Genomic DNA, 22,069 nt, shown 5'->3' on the forward strand with positions numbered 1-22,069 from the left:
TATTCCCATAACAATTAAATAAACATGATTAAATCTGTGTTTAATGATGATAAACCGTCGCATGACTGCGACGAAACCCCCGAAACGCAGGAACCAATTTCGTGCGAATGCGCTGGGAACAGACTCGGAAAAACTTTTTAATGCTAATGCAGCAAGTGCAGTACATTATCGGAATTTCATAATCTGCGACACAATAACTTACTGGACATGTTTTGCTGCAGCCTGAGTCCGAGCAAGCCCTTGCTGTCCGCATTAGGCATCGGGTCCGTTCCGATGATGCACCTTAAGATGGGTGGATGCTGCTGAATTGGCTGCTTTATCATGATTGCCAGCAACATCATTATCCTAGCTACCGAATCCCAACCCCTGTCCATTCCTAGGTCGAAAGAAACAGATTGCAGTACAAAACAAACATCCATCCAGCGGCAAATGAAGAGAAAAGAGCAAAATTAACTGTTGATAAATTGTTCCCGAGAATAGTTTTCTCGACCTTTGGCTCGCTTGCGTTTCTTCCGGTGTACTGGAAAGTGCCTATGCAACGGTGAAATAGAAAAGAGAAAGCTCCTTCTCCAGTTCCGGTCATTTTCTTTTTCCTCTTACACCGGTTCGCTTCTCACCCCTAACAAGCAAAAACTTGCAATCGGCGCTCTGTCTTGCGGTTTCGCCCGGACTAAGGACAGTTGGCGCACAGTTTTCAAGCGCTTGATTGTGACTGATCATTTGTTTCGTTTCGAAATTTCAACAATCCCGACTATTCGCTCGACCCCGGAGATCGGAAGGGGCCTTCGTTCACTCGTTCCCCTTGATGAACCGTGATGGCATGCTTGCCCTTTTAGCCTACAGATGGGACCAGCTCGCAAAAGCGCCCAAACCAGCTTTCCCAAACCAACAACCGTGGGCCTGCCGCTGAGTGGCCCTCCAAAAAACTTAGGCTTTTGGGCAGCGGTATGGCAAACACGGAATTCGGCTCTTTTGGGAAATTCTTTCCAGCCTTGACCTCGAAAACGAGCCGTTTGACCGGCTTTTACAGAACTTTACACCTACATCTTCTTTTCCTCGCTTTGATGCTGGGTACTTAAACTAAACGAACGTCGAGCAAGTTTCTCGAGATAAAGTTCTCCATTCTGCTCAAACTCCAGAGCCCAGTCGGCTGTGGCTGTGATCCTGAGTGCGTACGTCTGAGTGTATCTGTGTGTGTGTGTATGTGTGCTTACTCATTGTCCAAACAAGCCGGTAGGGATGGTTCATTTTAACGCGCACTCGAACACAAACAAGCACACAGCCATGCCTCCTGTGATCGCCCGCAGCCGTTAATTTCAATTTGACGTCTATGAATATTTAAAGCAAAACTAAATTGATTTCATTATCTACCTCCAACACTTGCACGCCTGAACAAATCAATAATAAATGCAAAGTTCCACAACAAATTGACAGTAACGTATATGCGTCCGGAAAGCCCATGGCCCACACCTTCCCTTATCAGCGACGAAGGGCATTTAGCCATCCAGATGAAGGGTTTATTGGGGCCTCCATTATTCATACGTTTCTACAGCACAACTGTGCGGGTTTCTTTACGCTCAGCTCAAGTACTCCTAATGGTACACCGACAATCAAACCGCCGTAGCCTCAATCGAGCTGTCTCTTATCTACCACGTGTTTTATCGCAGGCGGCTGCAAATGACTTATCTGTGTGTTCGGAGAAATCGAACAAGATTTACAACCCGGGCTAATACAAGCACTCATCCATCCGCGTGCACGTTTCTTCGGCCGTTGTGGCAAGGCGCCTCCATCAAATGGATGTGCCCCGGGGTGAAACACATTGTGCTCATTCTTTCTCGGACGCTTACCGACACCACGGAGGCATGAAACAAAGGAATCTTACATTCAATTTATTGCAATATTTTGCATATCATTATGACGGCGATGGTCCATTTCGGAAGCAGGGTTTTCCACATCTCTCTATTTACTTTTTTTTTGTTCTTATACCACCCAATTCACGTCACGGATGATGGAGCAGCTTTTCATGCTTCGCATTCGCCACTCATTTTCGCGCTCTCTGTCCACTTTCCGTCTGCTTCCCGACTCTGCAGCTCTGCAGATTCGGGAGACAGAGAGCGAGAAAATTGTCGCTAGCGCAGAGCCATTAAAGCTGCCGGGAAACTGGAATGTGATACTCATCCCCCTGTCAACGGTCACAGTGGACATTTCAAGCGGGAGCTTTGAAAAACAGAATGGAAATGAACCTAAGACGAACAACAAGCTATCCACGATGACGAAACACAATGCCGGCGGAGGTCGGAAGAGACCATTCTAAGGCACTCTCTCGGCTCCAGTTCTCGGCATCAAATGTCAAGGACGATGGTGTCATGGTTGGCGTTGGTATCATCATCAGCGCGCTCCGGGCAAGGCCGAGCGATGCTTATCTTCATTCAGTGCTTTATTATTTCACTCATTTCTCACTTCCTTTCGCTTCATGCTTCTCTGCGGTGTGTACTTCAACATTCTCGTTTTATTTTCCTTATGGTCACTTATCTAATCACAATCTCCAGCGGGAAGGCGTTCTTTTTGTGTTCATTATCCAGCCTGCTCCGATCGTTCCGGGACGAAGAAAACCCAACGCATTCTACGCGCGTCCAGCCTGCTCGGCGTTTTAACGTTTGATCCCGTCAATCACTCTATTAATCTCACTATCAGCCACAGCAGGTACTCTGGGGAGCGGAAGCCGTCTGTTGATGGCCTATCGTCCTGCCGTCCTTATGTCTAATGTACGATGAAATGGGTGAGTGAATGGAATCACCTTTCGTGCCATTTCTAGCCCTCTGAACTTCCGCGACGTGGGCGAACGGTGCCAAAAGCCCCACACCGTGGCAGTGCAGGAAGTCAATTTTAAGCTTGATAGCGTTGCGGATGGCCACGTTGACGACCCCGATGCAAAATGGCGCTAGGCTTCGCTGCCGGGATTGCCGGTCCCTTGCCGACCAATGCCGTCGGCTTTGAAGCGGCCACGTTTCGGTAGAAACGATGCTTATCGTTCAGCTGGCTATAATAGTCCTCGAAACTGCCGAGCGGTTGCTGCGGAAACGGACGTTGACAGAATAATTGAATGATACGATTCGTGAGTACTTCGCGAAACCGATTAGACACAACGAAGCGGCACTGATTTCTGCAGTGCGCTTTTGCGTGGGCTTACCGATAAAAAGGACTCGACAGATGCACCCCCCGTCGACGGTATCCATCCCCCGTGCCAGCTGGCACCTCCCCCGGCGCCCACAATGTCGCCTCCGTACGAGTGCGCTGGTGGGTAATTGTGACCATTACCTGCAGCTGCAACGAATCGAACCGAATGCCCCTTTGGTCAAACGCCTGAAAGTATGCAACACGCTCGCCATCCCTTACCTGCGTGAAAGCTCACAAAATCTTGAGGTAATCTCTGGGGCCAGGCTCCGTCCAGTTTCAGTGGATGGGGTTTGAACGCGATCAGCGAAGCCGGAGAATGCACCCCAGGGATGGGGTGTTTCTTCTTTTTGTAATCGAAATTGAACACTGCATAGTTGGGGAGGCGCAGCTCCTTCAGGATCGGTGCTTTCGGAGCGGCGTAATGCGGCAGCTGGTGATGGGGATGATCATGCAGCAGCAATTTGTCACTCGGGTGTGGAATCAGATACGTCGTATCGACGGTGGCCAATGTGTTGTGGTTGTACTCGCCCTCCGGTGAAGTGTACCGGTTGTCCGGTGTCTGCACAACGCGGAACGTCGGTCTCGTCACGCGATGTTGATGCGGGTACACCTGGTACTGGCGTTGCTCCAGCAGCACACCGTCCGGCACAGCGATGCCATCCTTTTGCAGACGATTCAGTGCCAAACGGTCGGTCAGAAACGCCGAGTCTGGTATTTTGCCTCCGGCATGCGGTAGCACTTGCTCACGGAAAAGCTGACGTTTCTAAAATTGTGAGACAAGCGGAATTGACTCATCAGCGCGTCACGCGCGAAACCCATCGACGGCTACTCACCCTGATTATGTGCGACAGCGCATAGTGCTTGCTGAGCAGGATAGATATTAAAATAATGTACAATGAGACCTTCATTGTGTCATTCGAATCGTGTCTTCTTTTTAATCTGAAACATGAAAATCAAGAGGAACCGATCTAATACAACTCAAATTTACCCAACTTCTAAACATTGTTACATCAAACGAGCTAATGTTCACACCATGACAGTGGCACTTTGAAACAAGAATCACATTTGCACCCAGCTCCTGAGTCATTCCAATCCCTACGCTGCACAAGCTAAGGCTCCAAATGTCACAAACGTCCTGGCAACGCACGCAAATAAATGCATTCCCACCATGGCATCGCACGATACCTGCCTGCTACGATTGCTCGGAACAGTAGTTCGAAACGGTCACATCCTACGAAGGCCTCTTCACACAGCAACAGCACGCCATAGGGTCACGTAATTAAACCGAATGAAAATCAGTATTTCGGGCTTCGCTTCTTTTGTTACCCTGCGTTCTCGGACCGCACGAGATGCGCTGGCAGCAAGTGATCTTCTCGATTCTAGGCGTGAAGCTTAATACCAAAGCTGAGCTCGCTTAGTCTATACGAGCTCCAACGTACAATGTAAGCCCGTAGAGAAATTATTTATCCACCCATTCTTTGCAGGGTGCACCGGCCCCGGACCGGCGCAGCTTCGCCATGGGGCGAGTTTTCGTCGACCCGGGTTGGGAAAATTGAAATTCAATGCATAACGCACGTGTTCCTGGTGGCAAAAGTTTTGTTTCGGACGAAACTTGTCCCGAGCTCAAGGCTGCCGTCCGTACTTTCGGAACGGCACCGACCCAATGGCAGCTGTTGTCGTTCGGTCGACATTTGTTATAATGAGGCCGAAACTTATTCATGGTCCCGGCGTTATCCCAAAATCTTTCGCTCAGCAGGCACACTCGTGGTTCGTAGTCCTACGTCGGAAAATATCATCCGCATTGATTTATTATTCTCACTTTATCATATGTTTATCCGATTATAGATAGCTGGTTCGCCTTGGACAGGCCACGTTCGCACACCAGCTGCAGCTATCCTGTCGGCACCAACCATTCCTCGCATCAGACTCGTCCTCCACTCAATAGTATCCCGGTAAAGGTTGGTACGGTTTCGGATGTTATGGACTCCCGATTCTCTGGCAACCTCCCAGGAGATCATCATCGCTTGCAGCAGCATGTAGGCTGACCGTAACCACCTCCGTGCTTTAGTGTGGCTGTCGAACCACAATGCTACGCACAAACAATACACCGATGAAGCTGTATCGGTTGCAATCCAATCAGACACGGAGGAAAAGTATCATGGAAAATCTCCAAAGAGTTCCGTGCATGCTAAATGCAATTGATATCTCGATGAGTGCTCCGTAGAACCTGGCACACGCTCCATCGTTCTCTGTTGGTCTTGCGGTCTGCAAGTGAAGTACGGAATCATTCATGCTACATTACTAATTTCGAATAGTTGCCAGAATTGACCACGCTTTAGGAGACGAATAAATAAGGAAGCCTCTTCAATTGTTCTGAGATATCATGATGCTTACTCCTTGATAGTTGACAAAATAAACGAAGGTTTCTTAATCGAAATACTGGTTATTATATGTTTACCTTTTGTTAGTTGTTGGGAATTCAAGCATTTGTGAGGACGAAAACTTATAAATTTATCATACTCCTCTCAAAATGGTGAAATGTCAAGTGCTAGCCATTTGCTGGACAACTGCAACTGGTGTAGTGAAATCTTACGAATTAATACCGGTTGCCGATGCAACAAACCGTGTTCTGACAAGCTGGGAACCTACAGGTGAAAGTCCTACAGCCTGCACTATGTATCAAAACAATTGTGGGTTTGTGGTTTTACGGCTCGAAGCACGTCCTTTGCAATGCAAAACCAGCAGCGCAGTGTATCTTACCCAGAGGTCCAAGAAGATTCTAGAATAAACGCCCGCCCCTTGTTTCTTAATAGATCGGCCAATTAAACCGAACGAAGCTCGGTAAAGCTCACTTGGAACGAACGAGCACAGCCACAGGTCAGGGAAGTATGGTGCATTACTTGTCCAATTTCCTTTCGGATAAATTTTAATTTAAACAAAGCACGAGGAACGCACCGGAATGTAAACCAAGCTCCCGATGGCCGGAGCCTAGCGGCACCGGCCACATGAAGCCGTCAGCTTTTTGGTGTGCAGAAAGAATCCTTTTCCGAGCCACACGGCCCCTTTTCAACTTGGCCCCTCGTGCCATTTGGCCTTTCCTTTCGCGCTGCAGACCGCGCACTGCAGGACCTCCGAGTCTGTCTGATGCCCGGTCGCTGTCCCCCAAGGAAGTCGAATAAATAAGGATGTCTTTGTTTTCTTTCCACTCTCGTACATTTACTGTAGCCCGATCTCAACGTGGAGGGTTACTTTTGTTGCGTTTGTTATTGTTACGCTGTTGTTGATGATTCTTCACAGTCAAACGGCACACTTCCGTTTCCGCTCGGCCACCTTTGGAAGCCGAACGCCGGGAAACGCGAAACGAAACCCCAGCGTGGGCAAAAGGATTGAGCACGGGAAAATGAGAGAGATAGAGAGAGCAAGCGTGCCGGCAGAACGGAGAGCTTTGTTTTCCTCGTGTACGTAAGGACAAAACAAACCACCCACATAAACATCTCTGACAGTCGCTGGCCCACTCAAAGGTAGCCCATGGGAGGAAAAGGACACCCGTCCAAACCCGGACCTAAAGCAAGGGACGGCACGAGACGGTGGAAAGTGGCAACAAAAACCTTTTCCTCGTGATAGCAGATTGTTGACTGAATGGCTGAATGGTGCTTGACCACCGTTGACGGGGTCCGTGACAGAGGGTGGTCGTGACAAGGGGGTGGTCTTAGAATTGGACGATTGTTCTCGTCAAGGAGCGGTGGGAGCTTTCGAGAGGAAAGCTAAATAATAATGAAACAACAACATAGAAGAAAATTAAAGGGATAAAAAGGAAACCCAAGTGTCATTGTGATGCCGTCGCCCGTTCCCCGAAGCAGGTATCTTTTTTCAAAGGTGCTCGGGAGCCTCCAGGGTAACTAGGGTAACCTTCCAGAGCATCCAGAGCCACTGTCACCGCCCATTTTGAGCGAGCCAAAAAAGTAGCAAACACCAACACCAACCGGAACCGGCGTTAAACCTACAATGGTAAACAGTGGCAAACCAGGGCGCGTAAAACACCCGGAGGATGGCAACGATGGAGAATGACAATGGAGTAGAAAGTAATAATTGAAGTCACACAAAATAGAAACAAATGCTGTTCCGTATGAATACGTCTCGGGTTCAGGGAAAAGCCAACCCTTTTGCCATGCCGTTGCACATCGCTGCATTTTCTCATGCACATCTTCGCGCCCTGTCCGACCATTTACGGTGGAATAACTCAACAAAAGTATTTCTCTTCTTTTACGTTTTGTCGAAGGAACAGACACCTTCCCCAGACTAGCGGTGTTGCAAGGATGATACGCCGCATCAAAGGACCCATTCGCCAGGACCGGGTCGCCTTTCCAATCCCTGGCGAAACACCTGTAAGATCCCACGGGCTCATGGCCGCCAACAATTCGTGCCATCCTTCGTCGGGCCGGTTCGTTACGGCGGTTCGGTTTGTTTTGAAGTTAGACGACCATAAACTTGAACCTTCGTCAAGACGACTCTTTTCTCCGTTCCCAGCGAAGCGAGGAGGTGCGAAAATTATTGCAAAAGCGAGCACACCCACCCATTCGGGATCGTTCAATGGGCGCCGTTCCAGATGCCATCGGCCGTGGAGTGTTTGTCGAGGATTTGAAGCATTGTTCCACAAACACCCCCATTCTGTCATGGTGCATTGTGCACGTAAGCTTCCGGAGCGTCGGAAACGATTTGCATCGACTTTTTGGTTCACGGGAATCGTGTCTCGTGCTAGTGGGATTTAATTCCCACTCGCTCACGCAACAACTCAAGCAATTCGAGAATCTATAGGTATTGATTCCATTCTTTGTATATTTCACTATATTTTGTCGAAAGAATTTCGACACCTTAACGAACTTATGCTTCTTTTCTGTGACACGAGTGCTACTCCAGGGCGTAGTCCCCTAAGCATTTTGTGCCAATCAATTAGTAGCATACCTCCAGTAAGCCTTTCCTGCGTATGGGACATTCGACCCTCGGTTCAGTAACACGAACGCCAGAGGGAACCAATTGACGATGTTTGCAAAAATACCACAAAACCACATCGTACTGTGCACGAACCCATCGTGCTGGGCGTCCGTTATCAAGCAAAGACGTAGTCGCCCTGCAATCGCAGCTAATACGGCTACATCTGCTGATGCTGCTGCAGCAAGATTTTGATGAACTGGAACATGGGCGGCATTCCGTTCCGTTTCGTTCCCTTTCGAGCCAGCCAGCCAGTCGAATATCTTTTTCGACAACTCCCTTGGCTGTGGTCGTCACGAGATCGACACCGACGTCGTTGTCCCAAAACCACGGTCAATTATTCATTAGCCACATTGTGTCCTCTCGTGGAAGGCTGTCTCGACTGCGCCAGGGATCCAAAAAGAAAGGCCCCCATCACGCGCCCTCCTTGGCGCAACGTGAAACAATTTGCACCAGACCAGAGCCATATGGACTGAAGTGCTCTTCGCTTAGGGGCGAAATTCGAAATGCACCCACACATTCTAACCAAAATGGGGATTGTAGTGGGGAGGCTCGCAAGCTTGCGAAAAAGGACCCGCTCGTTGTTGTTGTCTTTGCTGTTTGCTGCTATAAAAATGCCGGCCATCATTAGTCTTCATTAGTTCTCACTCGTGTACTCTGGGCGCACAGAAACTCGACCCAAATATCTCAGAGTCTCCGCACCGCTCACCTCGATGCCCAGCGCATGTTTGGCCGTTCCAAGGTAAACACTTTCATTCTTCTCGCGTTAGAACGCTTTGGCCGTAAATGAGGAACCTGCTTCAGAACAACGCTTTTAAGACCAGTTTCAATGAGCTCAGTTTGATGGTCGTTATAACTTGATGATTGAAATTCGCGAGTTTCATCTAACCGGGCCTAAACGGAGCACTTTTTGCCATATTTTCCACCGATCGGGCACGTTTCCTAATTATTTCCGCGCACGGTATCAGTCGCGTAATGCTTTTTACCAGAGCTGCGCTCGCGTTCCACGAGGTCTCAAGAATAATTAATTCGCATCCAATCCCAAGATCTGTATATAGAAAATTAATTCCACACCATACCGCACATCCTCGCGATGTTTGGCTCGCTCGAAACACCCACCAGCCACTTGTGAGCCGTTGGCACCGGCCGCATAAAGCAGGCTCGAAGAAAGCACCCCAAATTTACGATAATTGATAATTTTAAACCAATAAAAATTAACTCCAGTCCTCACTCTGCGGACCGCTCGCAAAACGGTGGCTCCAAACAATTCGGCACGAAATAAAGCTACGACGATAGTATCTACTAAAATCGACGCACTCTGCCAGCCCGAGCCCGAGGTGGCTACAATATCGAAATTAATATTCATGAGCAGAGCGTTATTTCCTACCGTACTATATTTCTTCGCAAAGTTCCGCTCTCCTCGTGGTGGCCAGCGATACTTCCGGCCGGTTTGCCGGTTCTGCTTCAGCATCTAAACGACACCGAAGCCGTGATGAAATGCACGGATCTAGCACCCACCACGGCACCCAGCGTCGAAAAGGAAGGCAAACCCCAGATCCGGTGTGCCAGACCGTAAGAAAAGGAAACCGTGCCGAAGCAGCGCTTCTTATACATCACCAAGCACCGGCGTGCTCCTAGATGCTTCTTACAACTATCTTTCCGTCCAAAACAGACACTACCAGAGGACTCAGTGTGGCCAGGACCATGTGAAGACCATGCCGCTAGGATATTCCGACCATATCGCCTCCCGGACGAACCGCTGCGTTCACCACTGCCGGCTTTGGTCTGGTTTAGTCGTTAAGTGTTATTGGAGTTTAAAACAGTTTTGCTTTTATTTATTTAAAAAAAACCCATACCCTTTCTGCCCACTCTGCCCCGTACGGACGTCTCCACCAGCGCATCGGGATGACCATTTTCACCTGGCTTGGGAAACCAGCCAGGCCCCGTCGTTGGGAGAGCACCGTCGCTGGTTCGACGGAAGCGAAAGAATCTGGCTGCGCTGGTACAGGAGTGGCAGTACCTGATTTCAGCATGATAGCGCCAATAAATTTCCCCCGGAACGAGCACTTACAGCGAGGAAGACACAACGACTGATTCCGAGCGAAACACACCGTTCTGCCGAAGGAAAAATCGCCCCACACCAGCGAGAAGGCATCTTCCTTTCTCAGTTCCGCACCGCGCATGGGAAAATATTTATAGAGATATAATTTTCCTCCGATGATTATCTCCTCCCAACCGGACGGGTCGGCGCCAGATCTTTCGTTAAGTCCATCATGGGGACTATGAATCACTACCTTTTTTTTTGCTTCCTTTTTCGCTCGTTCTGTTAGTCGCTTCGGGCGGGCTACTATTGCACGGGCAATGTTTCTGGAAAATCAAATCCAACTGACACACGACTGCAAAGAGGCTGCGGGACGTGACTAAATAAATACGCACAGATTAACTTATTACGGTACGGCTCCAGCACCACAAATTGATATCCATCAGAGGAAAGGTCAGTTCTTCGTGTCCTTGCAGGAATAAATCCCAAACTCAAACCAAGAGAAACAACGGCATTCTTCGCATGCTCGTGTGAGTATACCTGCTTCACATACAAGGCCCAAAAATTCTGCACAACCTGCTCGATAGCTGATGATTAGATTCAGGCGTTATCATTTCAATAACTCTCTTTCCGATAGCTCAGGAGCTAGTCGCAGGACTGAGCGATATGGTGAAGTCGGAAAGAACTCGTCTGCGTACTCTGAACTCGACTCCAGCTCAAATCTTGTAGAGCACATGATAGGCACGAGTACGGTTGTATCGCTAGCGCAGCAGAAGCACACGAGTGCGAAACGTATACGCTCGGCTGTCCAGAGGTCAATTCAATTAGCATTGCCATCTCTGGAAATCGGTGCTAGAACCCAAGCCGACAACCAACCGCATATTGTACATTTGATGTCGTACGGTATCAATGGCTCAAATTAACCTGTGCTGTTGCATCCGCTCGGCTATGCTGGATTCCGCAGCGTAACCACGCGGACACACGCTTGCTGATCAAACAGGTTCAAGTGCACAATCTCATAAAATCAACAGTTCTCCTCATGCAGCAAGACGCAAACTCTGCTCGCTGCAACCTAATCGATGCGTCAAACGCATTCCTTCCAGAGAAGCACATTTTGAAGAGACGTCCGGCGGTTGGGATGCCCGGTCCATTTCGCTAATGCGGGCGCAAATGGTAATCAATTCACTGTTTGCATAACAGCACTAGCCTCACTTCTCAAACGTTCACCATTCTCGGCTCTGTGGTCAAATTCTGAGCAGTTCTGCCTGTATCAAGTGCTACACAGCCAGGTGTTTCGATCGTACGCTGTCCGGAGCATCTTCAATTACTGCTAAAGCCAGCGTTCGAAAAGCTAGCGTAATTCGTAAAGTATATAATATTATGATAATATTTTCTCCGAAAATGAATCGTATCAACAAATGCAGAGTATGCTAAACATACTTTGAATTAAGATAATTGTAGCTTGAGCTTGTGAAGTTCAAAGCTCAACCGAATTAGGTCGCCTGAGTATTAGACTTAAAATTTCTAGCACATACATGTGCTTTAAATAACACTACCGCAGAATACCACAAACCATTCTAAAGCAAACGCTCTCTCATGCACATATTTTACGCACTGGAAAGCTTTACATTCACTGACCAAAAGCTGATCCCAAAAAACCTCACCAACCCATTTCTGCCGGGTATGGGTTCCAAATCGGTCCCGGTCGGAAAAAAATGTCCAACGTCCCGACGAGTCTCTTCGCTCGCCACTCGAAAGCTCATCTGTTTTCACATCATGTTTATCATCGATACGGATCATTAATCGTCCCCTGTCTCGCTTCCGTTTCCGTCTCGTGCGTCCGGTCGTCTTCAGCACGGTCCGTGCATAAGGATGCCTAGCTCGTCGTCCGCTTTGAGCTGATAGGTACAAAATCTACATGAAATCGAACATCCTGCCACCTAGAGCAAGATATTGACACCGATGGCTCATTTGTTACGAATTTTCGGGCGGTCGATAAACTTTTATGGACCTGCGACTATCTCTTCCAGCACCGGGCGGCTCATTTCGGTACCGGATGCGAATGTCCCGGACGAGGAATCCACAAGACGAGGACCTCCACAATTCTCGGCTCAAAGGCGTTCGAAAGCTGGCCATCGTCCACTGGCTAGTAAAAACCCATTGGCCATATAAATTGAAGTCGATTGATATCCGTCGGTAAATCTCTCCGTCGGCTGCATATCGATGGGGCGGAGCGGTAAATCGATGACATCACTTCACTAGTTCCCGATTTGTTTGAAACTTTTTCCCATATCTTAGCAAATTAAATCCAATTGCTACATTTCTACTCCACGCCACATCAGCTGCCCAGCAAACCTTTCGCTTCTGCCTGACTCGCGGCATGCCTCTTTTCGCACTGCACTCGCACCCGGTCGGATTGAATTAGGTGCTTAGGCGCGCGCCACCATGCTGTACCGTAAGTTTCGTAGCAAATCACATTAAAAGCTTCAATGCCACCGTCTTTAATGTGCCGGATTGCTTCAACGAACCACGGGAAGCGTCTCGAAAAATGCCTGCTACTCATCTTAAAGACTTCGTTTACGCTGGCTCGAAACCTGCGTCTCGTGCAGCAGTTTGATGGACGATCATTAAAGCACATCTCTTCCATATTTCTCAACCTGTGCAAGCGCCGGCAGTTAGCACAACATCGCTCCTATGAACCACAAAAGGGCGACTGGAAAAGTGAACGAAATGGTTCCTACCGCACAGTGGCCTTTTTTCCGCAGTAATGGAGTGCTGATCATATCTGTGTCCCGCTTTTACCAACGAAAGTCCCTTTTCTTGGAACGCTCATTTAAAGCTTCGCTCTACACCTACGGTTTCCCACACACAAGCAAATGCAAACACAACTGGCATCCACGTAGGGCTTGGAATTGAGGATCGCGTTGGAAACGTCAAAACATGGTGCGACTCAAACGCACGGATGACTAGACGAATGGAAAACGGATCCGTCAATGCTGCCGAAAAGCTCGCGCCACTAAGCAACCGAGCGTTTCGACAATGCTGGGCTACCTGGGCTTGTTTCACTTCGAATGCGTACATCCCGCGTACTCGCTTTTTTCAATTTGACAGCATGATGAATGGCACCGAAACAGCAAATGGGGGCTTCATCTATTGCAGCATCATCTTGTGGTACCGTAGGGCTCCGCGGGTCCATCATCTTCCGCGACCATCAACACCATTTTCCGATCATCTCCTCGCACGGCTGGCTCACTGAAATCGCTCGCGGGCCATTTATCAACGCGCACACGTCACGAAACGGTAGTTAGCTGCTAATAAATTTCCATCTCCCATTTGGAAATGAGATTATAATACCCCCACGTGGAAACCGCCGCCACCGGGCCCGTGGCTCGCTTCCTTGCGCCCACAAAAGCCCACCCACCGGGAAGATGGCACCGTTCTGAGGCACGTTCGTACCGCGCGAGAAGTTCCAATAAGGCGCCGTTGGCGGACAAATACGCTGCACGCTAAATCCATCATGCCAGGTTTGTGGCTGCTGGTGGCCTTTAATCCCCAACCAGGTTCCACCTGAATGCGAAAGGTTTCGTGAACGATTCACCCCACCCAGACCCGAAGTGCTGTTCCCTTCACTTATCAATCCACCAACGAGCGGCAGGGACAACGGCGAGACATCAGTTCTCGCGCGAAACCAATGGCGATCGGTTTGCAAAAGTGCCTCCGCGGTTTTTGCGGTCCAGCCAACGCCAACGCCTAGAAGCCAGTGCGGCTTCACGAGCCCTCTGCACGCGGAGAAGGTTCCAGCGTGGGAACTGTCGGAAAAACAAACGAACGCCAAACACCGCACGCGCGCACACTTGCGGTGTGGGCGAAATCACACCCATAAATTTCCACCGGCTTAGCTGGGCCGGATTAAAATTGAATTTATGAAATTCGTGTTACGCGCGCGTTACAATCATCGACTCACTTCGTCCGCCGGGGTGGTGGGTGGGAACGGAAGTGCCGTGTGCTTGTGTGAGTCTGCGCACGCTTCCGGATGGTGCCTGTCGCGGGCCACCAAGCGCCCATCTCCGGATTTGCCCGCGATGATGAACGATTGGTGGCCCAAACTTCACCAGCCGGCTGTCAGACCGAACTCCGAAGGGTCGAACTTTATGAACTGTAATTTACTAGTACCACATGGCAGCGTTTGCGTGGATGAGGAACACTTCCCAGCCCCACCCACACGCGCGCGATTAGCTCGATCCCTATTCCATTGCCGAAGGAAAAGCGACCTTCCAAAGCCGACCGTTAATAAGTCGCGGTTGCGCTCGTTGTCAAATCCCATTCGAAGCGGCTAAATTATTTACAACCCGTCCGCGGAACCCGCGGTGACTCGCTGAAAAAGCGTCCCTATATGAGACACACTCTTATCATCGATAGCACCCTCCGCAACAGCGCAATCGCTGCTCGTGGCTCATAAATCCTTCGACCACAATCCGGAGCGAGTACAGGCAATTTACCACGCGATGATTGAACATTCTAGCGCCCTGGCAATTTCCCGCTAAATCCCATCCGTTTGGTAAACCGCGGGTTGTTTTTTTTCTCCTTTCTTGCTTCTGTTGTACTTAATCGTTGGGTTAACCTCTCATCAATTCCAGCGCAACGCTCATAACCCCAAAACCATTCAGAGCCCTGCGGAAGGATCAATGATTTAAAGTCAAAAGCCGGCTAACGCTCCAACTACTTGCAGTATTTTGGTGCATTCTAAAACGCTCATCGGTAAGCCTGCCGATCACAGAACATGCATGTGCACCGAGTACGAACTGGGAGATTTACCACGGTTTAGTTTGTTTGTCCCAAGAGAGACGTAGCGTGTTAGCTTTAACGTAAAAATATTAAAACGCGATTCCGATTCATGGACTTGTACTCATCTATATTGCAAGTCCATGATTGACCAGGAAGAATACACATGTTTTTGGCTTTCTTCTTATCAATACCCAAACACATAAAAAGTTATTTGAATTTTCCGAAAAAAAACCTCCGGTTTCTAAAGCACCAAACATTTCTTCATACATTCACTTTGTTAAATCGAGCAATGCCCTGGAAACAGAGTGATTGTATATTACACACATTTTCAAGCACATTTCTAACCAATGTCTTAACGACCAGCTGATGAAATAGCCCAAATTGTACTCAAATTGACCATTCCAGCTCAACGATGCGTGAAGGAAAATTTTGAGGCCTCGACAGTGTCGCCGGGCAACAAAATGAGCACATCAAGGAAGAAATGAAGAATTTTCTACAATTTCCAGCCCACAAAGATGAAATTGTCATCCTGAGTACAAAGCATAGGATCTTGGACATAATTTGAATGTCATCACAAACTTCATTCATTTTTCTTTAATTTGTGATACAAAATAAATTTGACATCATCATGACTACACAACTCCATACAAATAGCAGCTATCATCAAATAAATTTCCAATGAAATGTTTCTTGTACTACTCGGCTGGAATTTTTCCCGTTTCATGCTACTTGTTAGATTATACTGGTATCCTCCTGATGATTTAACCCCATTTTTAAGCAACAATTTAGCTGATAGCTAATCTCATTCTTATTATGGAATTCCAGACATTGTGAAAAAAATTTGCAAGTAATTCCTGGCCTGTTGTAAGAGACAAGGAATATGTCCAAAGCAAGCAAGCTCTCTTAGCTCTCCTTAGCTAACACGTCCTTCAAACAACAACAAAATTATGATTTCATTTTAAATGCGTTAGCGTTGGCAGCGGCTATAAACGATTGCACCTGTCTACGGGTACGACAGCACTGCGATGCAACCCTTCAGAGCCCTTCAGAGGAATGCCTGTTAATGCTCACACCACACATAATTCCGTAACCGTAAAATTAGCGTTTTTGTAAGTGCTTCGATAACAATCCCTCTAATCGCCATTAACGAACGGCTCACTCAAAAACCAGAAAATATCTCCCAAACCCCCAGTGACGCCAACGGCGCTCATCAAGGTTCGGGGGTCTCGCATAATATTTGTGTTATTTTCTTTCCCTGTATGACATTTCCCTTTGTCTGGCTGCGGGCAGAAGCTATCTGCTTTTACCCGTGCGAGCACACATTAGCATAATTTCGTAAACACTAAAGCGCCCGGGCGCGCGTTTGGCCAGCCTTACGCCGTTCGCGAGTGAAAATGCCAGTAGCCATCTACCAGCAGCGTCTCCAGCACTAAGAGATGGATGCGATACACCGTCCCAAGGAAAACCACCAAATTTATGGCCACAGGGCAGCAGGGTGGTATGCGTTATTGTGTGAGATCCAGATTTACTGGGCGACACCGCGAAACAATAGATCACATGGGCAAACGAATGAGAAAATCTACAACACCCTGGGGTCGCAGCAAAGTTGGCCAATTGCAGCAGGAAAACGAAACCATTTTTCTCTCCTTCTTTTTCGAAACCTAACATAACAAACGATCATTGCCTGCCAGTTCTCGATTGCGTAACCGTCATTCGCGACACTGTACCATTCTCCCGGTGGTCGCAGGATTACGCTTCACTGCGGGTCTACGCCTGCAGGCCGTATTCTACAATGTACAATCTCCTTTCATCTACACGAATTGGCGATCAGCGTGCGATCAGCAATCCGCATCACGATGCGCAGAAACGAGACGACGACGACTATGATGATGATGATGATCGCGGTGATTTGGGGTGTAATCGGTTCCCTTAGCCACTCGGTACAATCCCTTTGCACCATCGGTGACGGTTGGGGCGGGAGCATTTTTACAAAAGATTATTATTCAACGGACGAGCGATCGGGTGCTGTTACAAAAGGCGCCATACAATAAGCAATTGGGGAAGCAAACTTTTACTTCGAGACAGCGCTCTTGTTTACTTTAGCGAACCGTGCCACCTTGCAAACCGATCGAGTTCTTGTCAAAGGCAGCCTTCGTACTCTAGGGCTGAGGCGGCCCGTGATCACTCCCATCGGCTACCTTTCACCGATAAGCTCAGCGCGGCTACACTAAATTCAACACCTTCCCTCGGTAGATTGCAATCAACAAACGATGGGAGCGCTGCTGTAGCAATGATTTATTAAATAACATCACTTCTCGAAACCCACGGCAGCACCGTATCTAGCAGCAACGATCGCTGCTTCCACTCACTCCAAACGGCTGCTTTGAAGATCTTTTGCCAACACCGATAACAGCATCGGCACCAGGATCGCTACCCTAGTTGGCTTCGCTTTACATTCACACCTGTTGTTCCTGGATGAAGGAACTATTTAAGTTCGCTTATGTCACAAACCATTTAGGGGGTATTTCACTTTTTCCCGCGCATCGATCACTAACCAGGCGCACCCTTCGGAAGCTGTATTAATGGTCCTATTCGAGGGATTAATCAATCACCAGAGCCTGTGAACCGTTCTATCACCGACACGCAGCTGAGACGACGAGAAAACCAACCGTTATGTGAGCACTTGGCACAGAACAACTTCAACGCACGTCCAAGCGACGAACGCGATCAGTATACAAGCAGCAGACTTGCACCGTGGCGAAGTTTCAAACACCAAATAACGCCATTATTCGCAGCGGGGCTGAATTTTATGAAAATCAACCCCAAAACGGAACCTACCTCGTGGCTGCCACCGAGTGTCGCAAAGGAGCGTTTGAATCTTCAGCAATTGTGGGGGTTCGTGCGCTGTGGCCCTGTTGCAGTCCCGCACGATCGTTTGATCATCGCTCTCGCCTACCAGCGACCTTCTCACTCTCGCTTTCTGTTACGCTCACGCTTTTGCGCTTGTTCGAGCTCTCGCGTTCCATCGTTCCTGCTCGTTTTGGCCCATCCATGGCTGCACGTGGTCGCCCCCATCACGCTCATCGCATGTACTTTCGTTGTTTTCCGCACGGCTCGGGGAAGACCGGAGCAACCCTTTCCAAAACCCTAATCAACTACGGCACCCGTTAAAGAAGGGCAGATTGCATCCATCGGAGTGCGCCTGGGGTATGCACCGCATCGGTTGCGCTTCTTTGTCACGAGTGCTCTCTTCCGCAGATGCGAACACCGTCATCATCATTGGTTCAGCATCTTCAGACGAACTAATTCCACATGAGCTGCATCTGCAGCTAGATACGAATATTTGTGGATTGAAACGGCAAATGCATCCGGACGAGAATCTTGCAATTCGTGCAGAAAAATTCGTGTAAATTCTTCCAACAATTGTGTAATAGATAATTGCTTTTAGCACGTGCCTTCAATGTGTTAATAGAGGCAGGGCAAGGTGTTGCTCCTGAATTGCCACTTACAACCATTACCATTACTGTAATTGTATAAATATTGTTTTTAAACTAATCATATAAAACTTACATTCCATCCATCGCATCGCCCAAGGTGCAGGCAATTATGGGCTAATAATTGGACGTTTCAACTTCATTATCTGCTGCTTGGTCGAACGGTTGGCTTTTCCATTTTCCAGCTGGTGTGCTCGTGACTCGACAGCAGGATGCAGAGTGCAGTATACGGTAAACTGCAATCCAGAGAGGCACTTCCAAGAATATTCCGGTATGAAATTATGTCGATTCGATTGCTTTCCGTCAGACGCTGCCAGTAGCATGGAAAAGTTATGCTTCGATCACATGCGAGCTTCTGCCTTAAGGGAGCTCAGCCATCCGACGATCAATCAATTTACACGTCAAGAGGATTTTAAAACAAGAAATATCATCGAAAAAAAAACACTACAGCGTCGTTACCCTTGCGCCTCATTTACCTCACGACGAGCCGACTCAAAGACGGGCCACATGCGGCTTCCATGAAAAATGTATCACGAGAAAAGAATAAATTTTTGGATCCATCGCTAGACGCTGAAGGTGAACGAAGCCAAACCTGCCAGGCAGAGTGTGTGAGCTTGAGACCATGCGCCGATGGATCGCACTGCTTGCCTGTGGCGCACAACGAGAAGATGCCACACTCGAAATAATACTGGAGCAATCGGCCAGATTGGCTGGGTAGAGTGTTTCACTCGTGAACGTATACGGCGTCATGCTTTTAAGCGAAGGCGATCCTCTGAGGGTTTTGACACCTTTAATTGTGCCCCTTGCGCTGGTACGGCTCAGAAACAACACGGCCACATGAATTTCGACCAGAGGTCAATCTCGGCCAGCTGACGCAATGGCGTTACTCCAATTACGTGTCCGTTGACACCAGCGAGTCTGGGTGCTAGCATGCTGCAAGCCATTGCGACTCGGGAGACTAATTCCCAGCTCCCTTCCGATCGATAATTAGCTGAAAACCACCGTTTATAATACAACCGATTAACCCGCTGAACCGGGGAAAAAGCCAGCGATGAAACGTAGGAAAAACTGCCAACCAGTTTGCTCTCGACACTCGGCTATGCTCGTCTGGTGATGCGCGGTTGCGCGTGTGCATGAATTATTGCCGTAAAAAGTCCTTTCCAGCAAATTGAACGCATCCGGACTCTTCTCTCACGGCCCAACACTCGAACCGCGCTCAAAGCCCTGAACGGCTTTGCCCCAGCGGGCGGTTGTGAAAGGAAGAACCTTGGCGTGCCGGCTACCCTTCCATGTGCACTTGTCCATGCTCCCGTGCGGCCATCGCAACCCGCTTCGCTTGATCATCGTCAACAGCCAACACAAATGGATTGGAGTCAGCGCCACCGCAACAAAATCAGCTCACCACTCGACCAAGCAAGCCGGAGCAAGCTCGGAGCTAAATAGAAAAGGGATCCATCCGAGATCGTGGTAAAAGAAACGATCCCCACATCATCACCGTTTCCGCGTTCGCTACGGAGGGGTACATTTTTCTTCTGCCCTACTGAGTGGCGGACCAACCGACCGACCGAGGTCCAGGTGCCTTCGCCACAAATCATATTTACCATACCGATGCGAAACGTTAAATAAGAGGAGGACAAGGGCTAGCGCGCGCCCGTATCGAAAGTGAACGTTCCTTTGGGTGCACGGTGCGGTAACTGTGTTACGGTCTCTTTTGTAATTCGAACTGGCACATCTAACAATAGCAGGGCAAGCATACATGCAGCATCGATTCCACCTGATCCTTTCCCAAGATCCACCCCTTGGGCGCATTCCTAACCAGACACCATTTTCTTTCACAGGGCGCCATCCCGAAAGGGCGATCCCACTTGACGACATGACGATGACATGCACTCGATCGAGAGCCGATCGACGCGACTTTTCATTCGAGCCCTTTGCAAGCGTTCGCTCCTGATGCCTCACGTTTCTATTTTGGATGATATTTTTTTATCATTATGATTGAAACCGACCACCACGCGTAGGATATTTTACTCCTCCTTAGCAGCCTATTCTCCAGAACCTCTAACAACCACAAGCAGTCGTAAGCACAGGAAACAGAAATGTTTGCGTTTCGAGCGTTGAACGGAAGCTTTCCACGTGCAGTGCATCGTACTTCGTGACTTCGGTGAAGCCTCGGTTCGTGAAAACCCCAAAATGTTATCAAATTCGATTTCACTTTCGGAAGCGACCACCAGAGATAGGTTTGGTGGGTTTTTATTTATGAAACCCGTGGAATTTATGCTCAAAATTGGCAATAAACCTGGGCCTGTTGGCCGCGTCTTTTCGCGTAACTTGATGAATTTCATCAGTTACTGGTTATTGTTTCTTTTTCGCGCCGCAACGAGCCCACAATTTGAAGCACACTCATTGCATCGGTTAGTTCCGCTCAAAAGCGTGGTAGCGTCTCCACTAGGCTGTATCTCCACTTTTCCGCGCTTTATCTTACAACTCCCTGCAATCGAAACGATAGCCAGTTACGAGAGTGCTTTGAAGATGTATTTATTTTTCAGTTGTTGTTTCCTACAAAACGCGTTTGAACTTTCGATTACAAGGGAATGCATTCAGCGGGCCAGCGGGAATTCAATTTTTCACAACTCTCCAACAATACTTCACCCGGAGATTAATGTACGTTGCTGCTCTGCGAAATGTTGTCGTTCTCGGTAATGCACGAGGCGTGCTTCATTCGCTGTCGCCCTTGCAAATCGCCTACACCTCCCGTGAGAACTGCACCAACACCTCACGGTGACCTGCTCTCGTGCATGCGCCAAAAAAAAAGAAAGACAAAAACGGAACTAATTTATGCGGGAACGAGTGTACCTCGCACCCACCAACTGCAGTGAGGCCGCATTTTAAACCGGGCACAATTAGATGCACCTTTCTCAACCACCAGCGCAACACGATGTTAGGCGCGATGTTTTCTAACAAACCGATGTTGCCAAAGATAATGTAAAGATTGTCCTAAACACAGATTATCTGCTGGGGGCTTTTTCATCACCACGTCATCACGTACCGGCTCGGCCATCGCGAAATATCTCAGTGCATGGCATCTCGGCGAAAAAAAGTGCCATAAATTCGCGAACGTGCTGCGTTATTTGTGGCCGGTTGGAGATAGGCCTAGCCCTTCTTACCAAACAATAGGCTAGCAGAGTTCTTCGGTTTCGGGCGGATTACATACACCCAAGATCACTGAACAACGGAGCTAAACGACACGGCTGAACGATGAACCGGGCGCACAGTGAATGCAGTAGCTTTATCGTAAAGCTTCCACACTTTCCGGTAGAAACTTTCACGTCATTCGCCATTACTATGCAAACATTTCGAATGAGATGAATCAGCGAAATCGAAACAACGTGGTACGTTGCTGAAGCATTTTGTTTACCCAATAATACGATAGCCAACAGAATTCCGCCGTCCGTTCACTAAATAAATAAAATACATTGTAAGGAAATGGCATCACCCCGGTGCTGGGATCGAATGAAAGATATAAAATGAATCCCAAAACCAGCGCGGTGACAGCGCAGGCCCGTAATTGCAGCTCGCTTTTGCT

The 22,069-nt window shown here is 48.5% G+C and overlaps 1 protein-coding gene across 1 annotated transcript; it reads right to left on the minus strand.

The window, feature by feature from the left end:
- Positions 1-2,886: 2,886 nt before the first annotated feature.
- LOC128720829 (uncharacterized) lies at positions 2,887-4,097 on the minus strand. The gene is made up of 4 exons (XM_053814526.1): positions 4,011-4,097; positions 3,397-3,940; positions 3,191-3,324; positions 2,887-3,072 (listed from the first exon to the last, which is right to left on the minus strand). Exons 1-4 carry the CDS (start codon positions 4,083-4,085, stop codon positions 2,887-2,889), a joined length of 939 nt encoding a protein of 312 aa, XP_053670501.1. The 5' UTR covers positions 4,086-4,097.
- Positions 4,098-22,069: the final 17,972 nt, after the last annotated feature.

This window comes from Anopheles nili, chromosome 2, assembly GCF_943737925.1.
Source record: "Anopheles nili chromosome 2, idAnoNiliSN_F5_01, whole genome shotgun sequence".
NCBI classification, from domain to species: domain Eukaryota; kingdom Metazoa; phylum Arthropoda; class Insecta; order Diptera; family Culicidae; genus Anopheles; species Anopheles nili.

What these genes read in the sequence shown, in the direction of transcription:
- LOC128720829 (XM_053814526.1), bottom strand. Translation starts at nt 4,085, where the DNA reads ATGAAGGTCTCATTGTACATTATTTTAATATCTATCCTGCTCAGCAAG. An exon ending in TTTTGTGAGCTTTCACGCAG is followed by an intron (nt 3,325 to 3,396) that starts GTAAGGGATGGC and finishes GATTCGTTGCAG; the next exon opens with CTGCAGGTAATGGTCACAAT. An exon ending in CTGTCGAGTCCTTTTTATCG is followed by an intron (nt 3,073 to 3,190) that starts GTAAGCCCACGC and finishes CCGTTTCCGCAG; the next exon opens with CAACCGCTCGGCAGTTTCGA.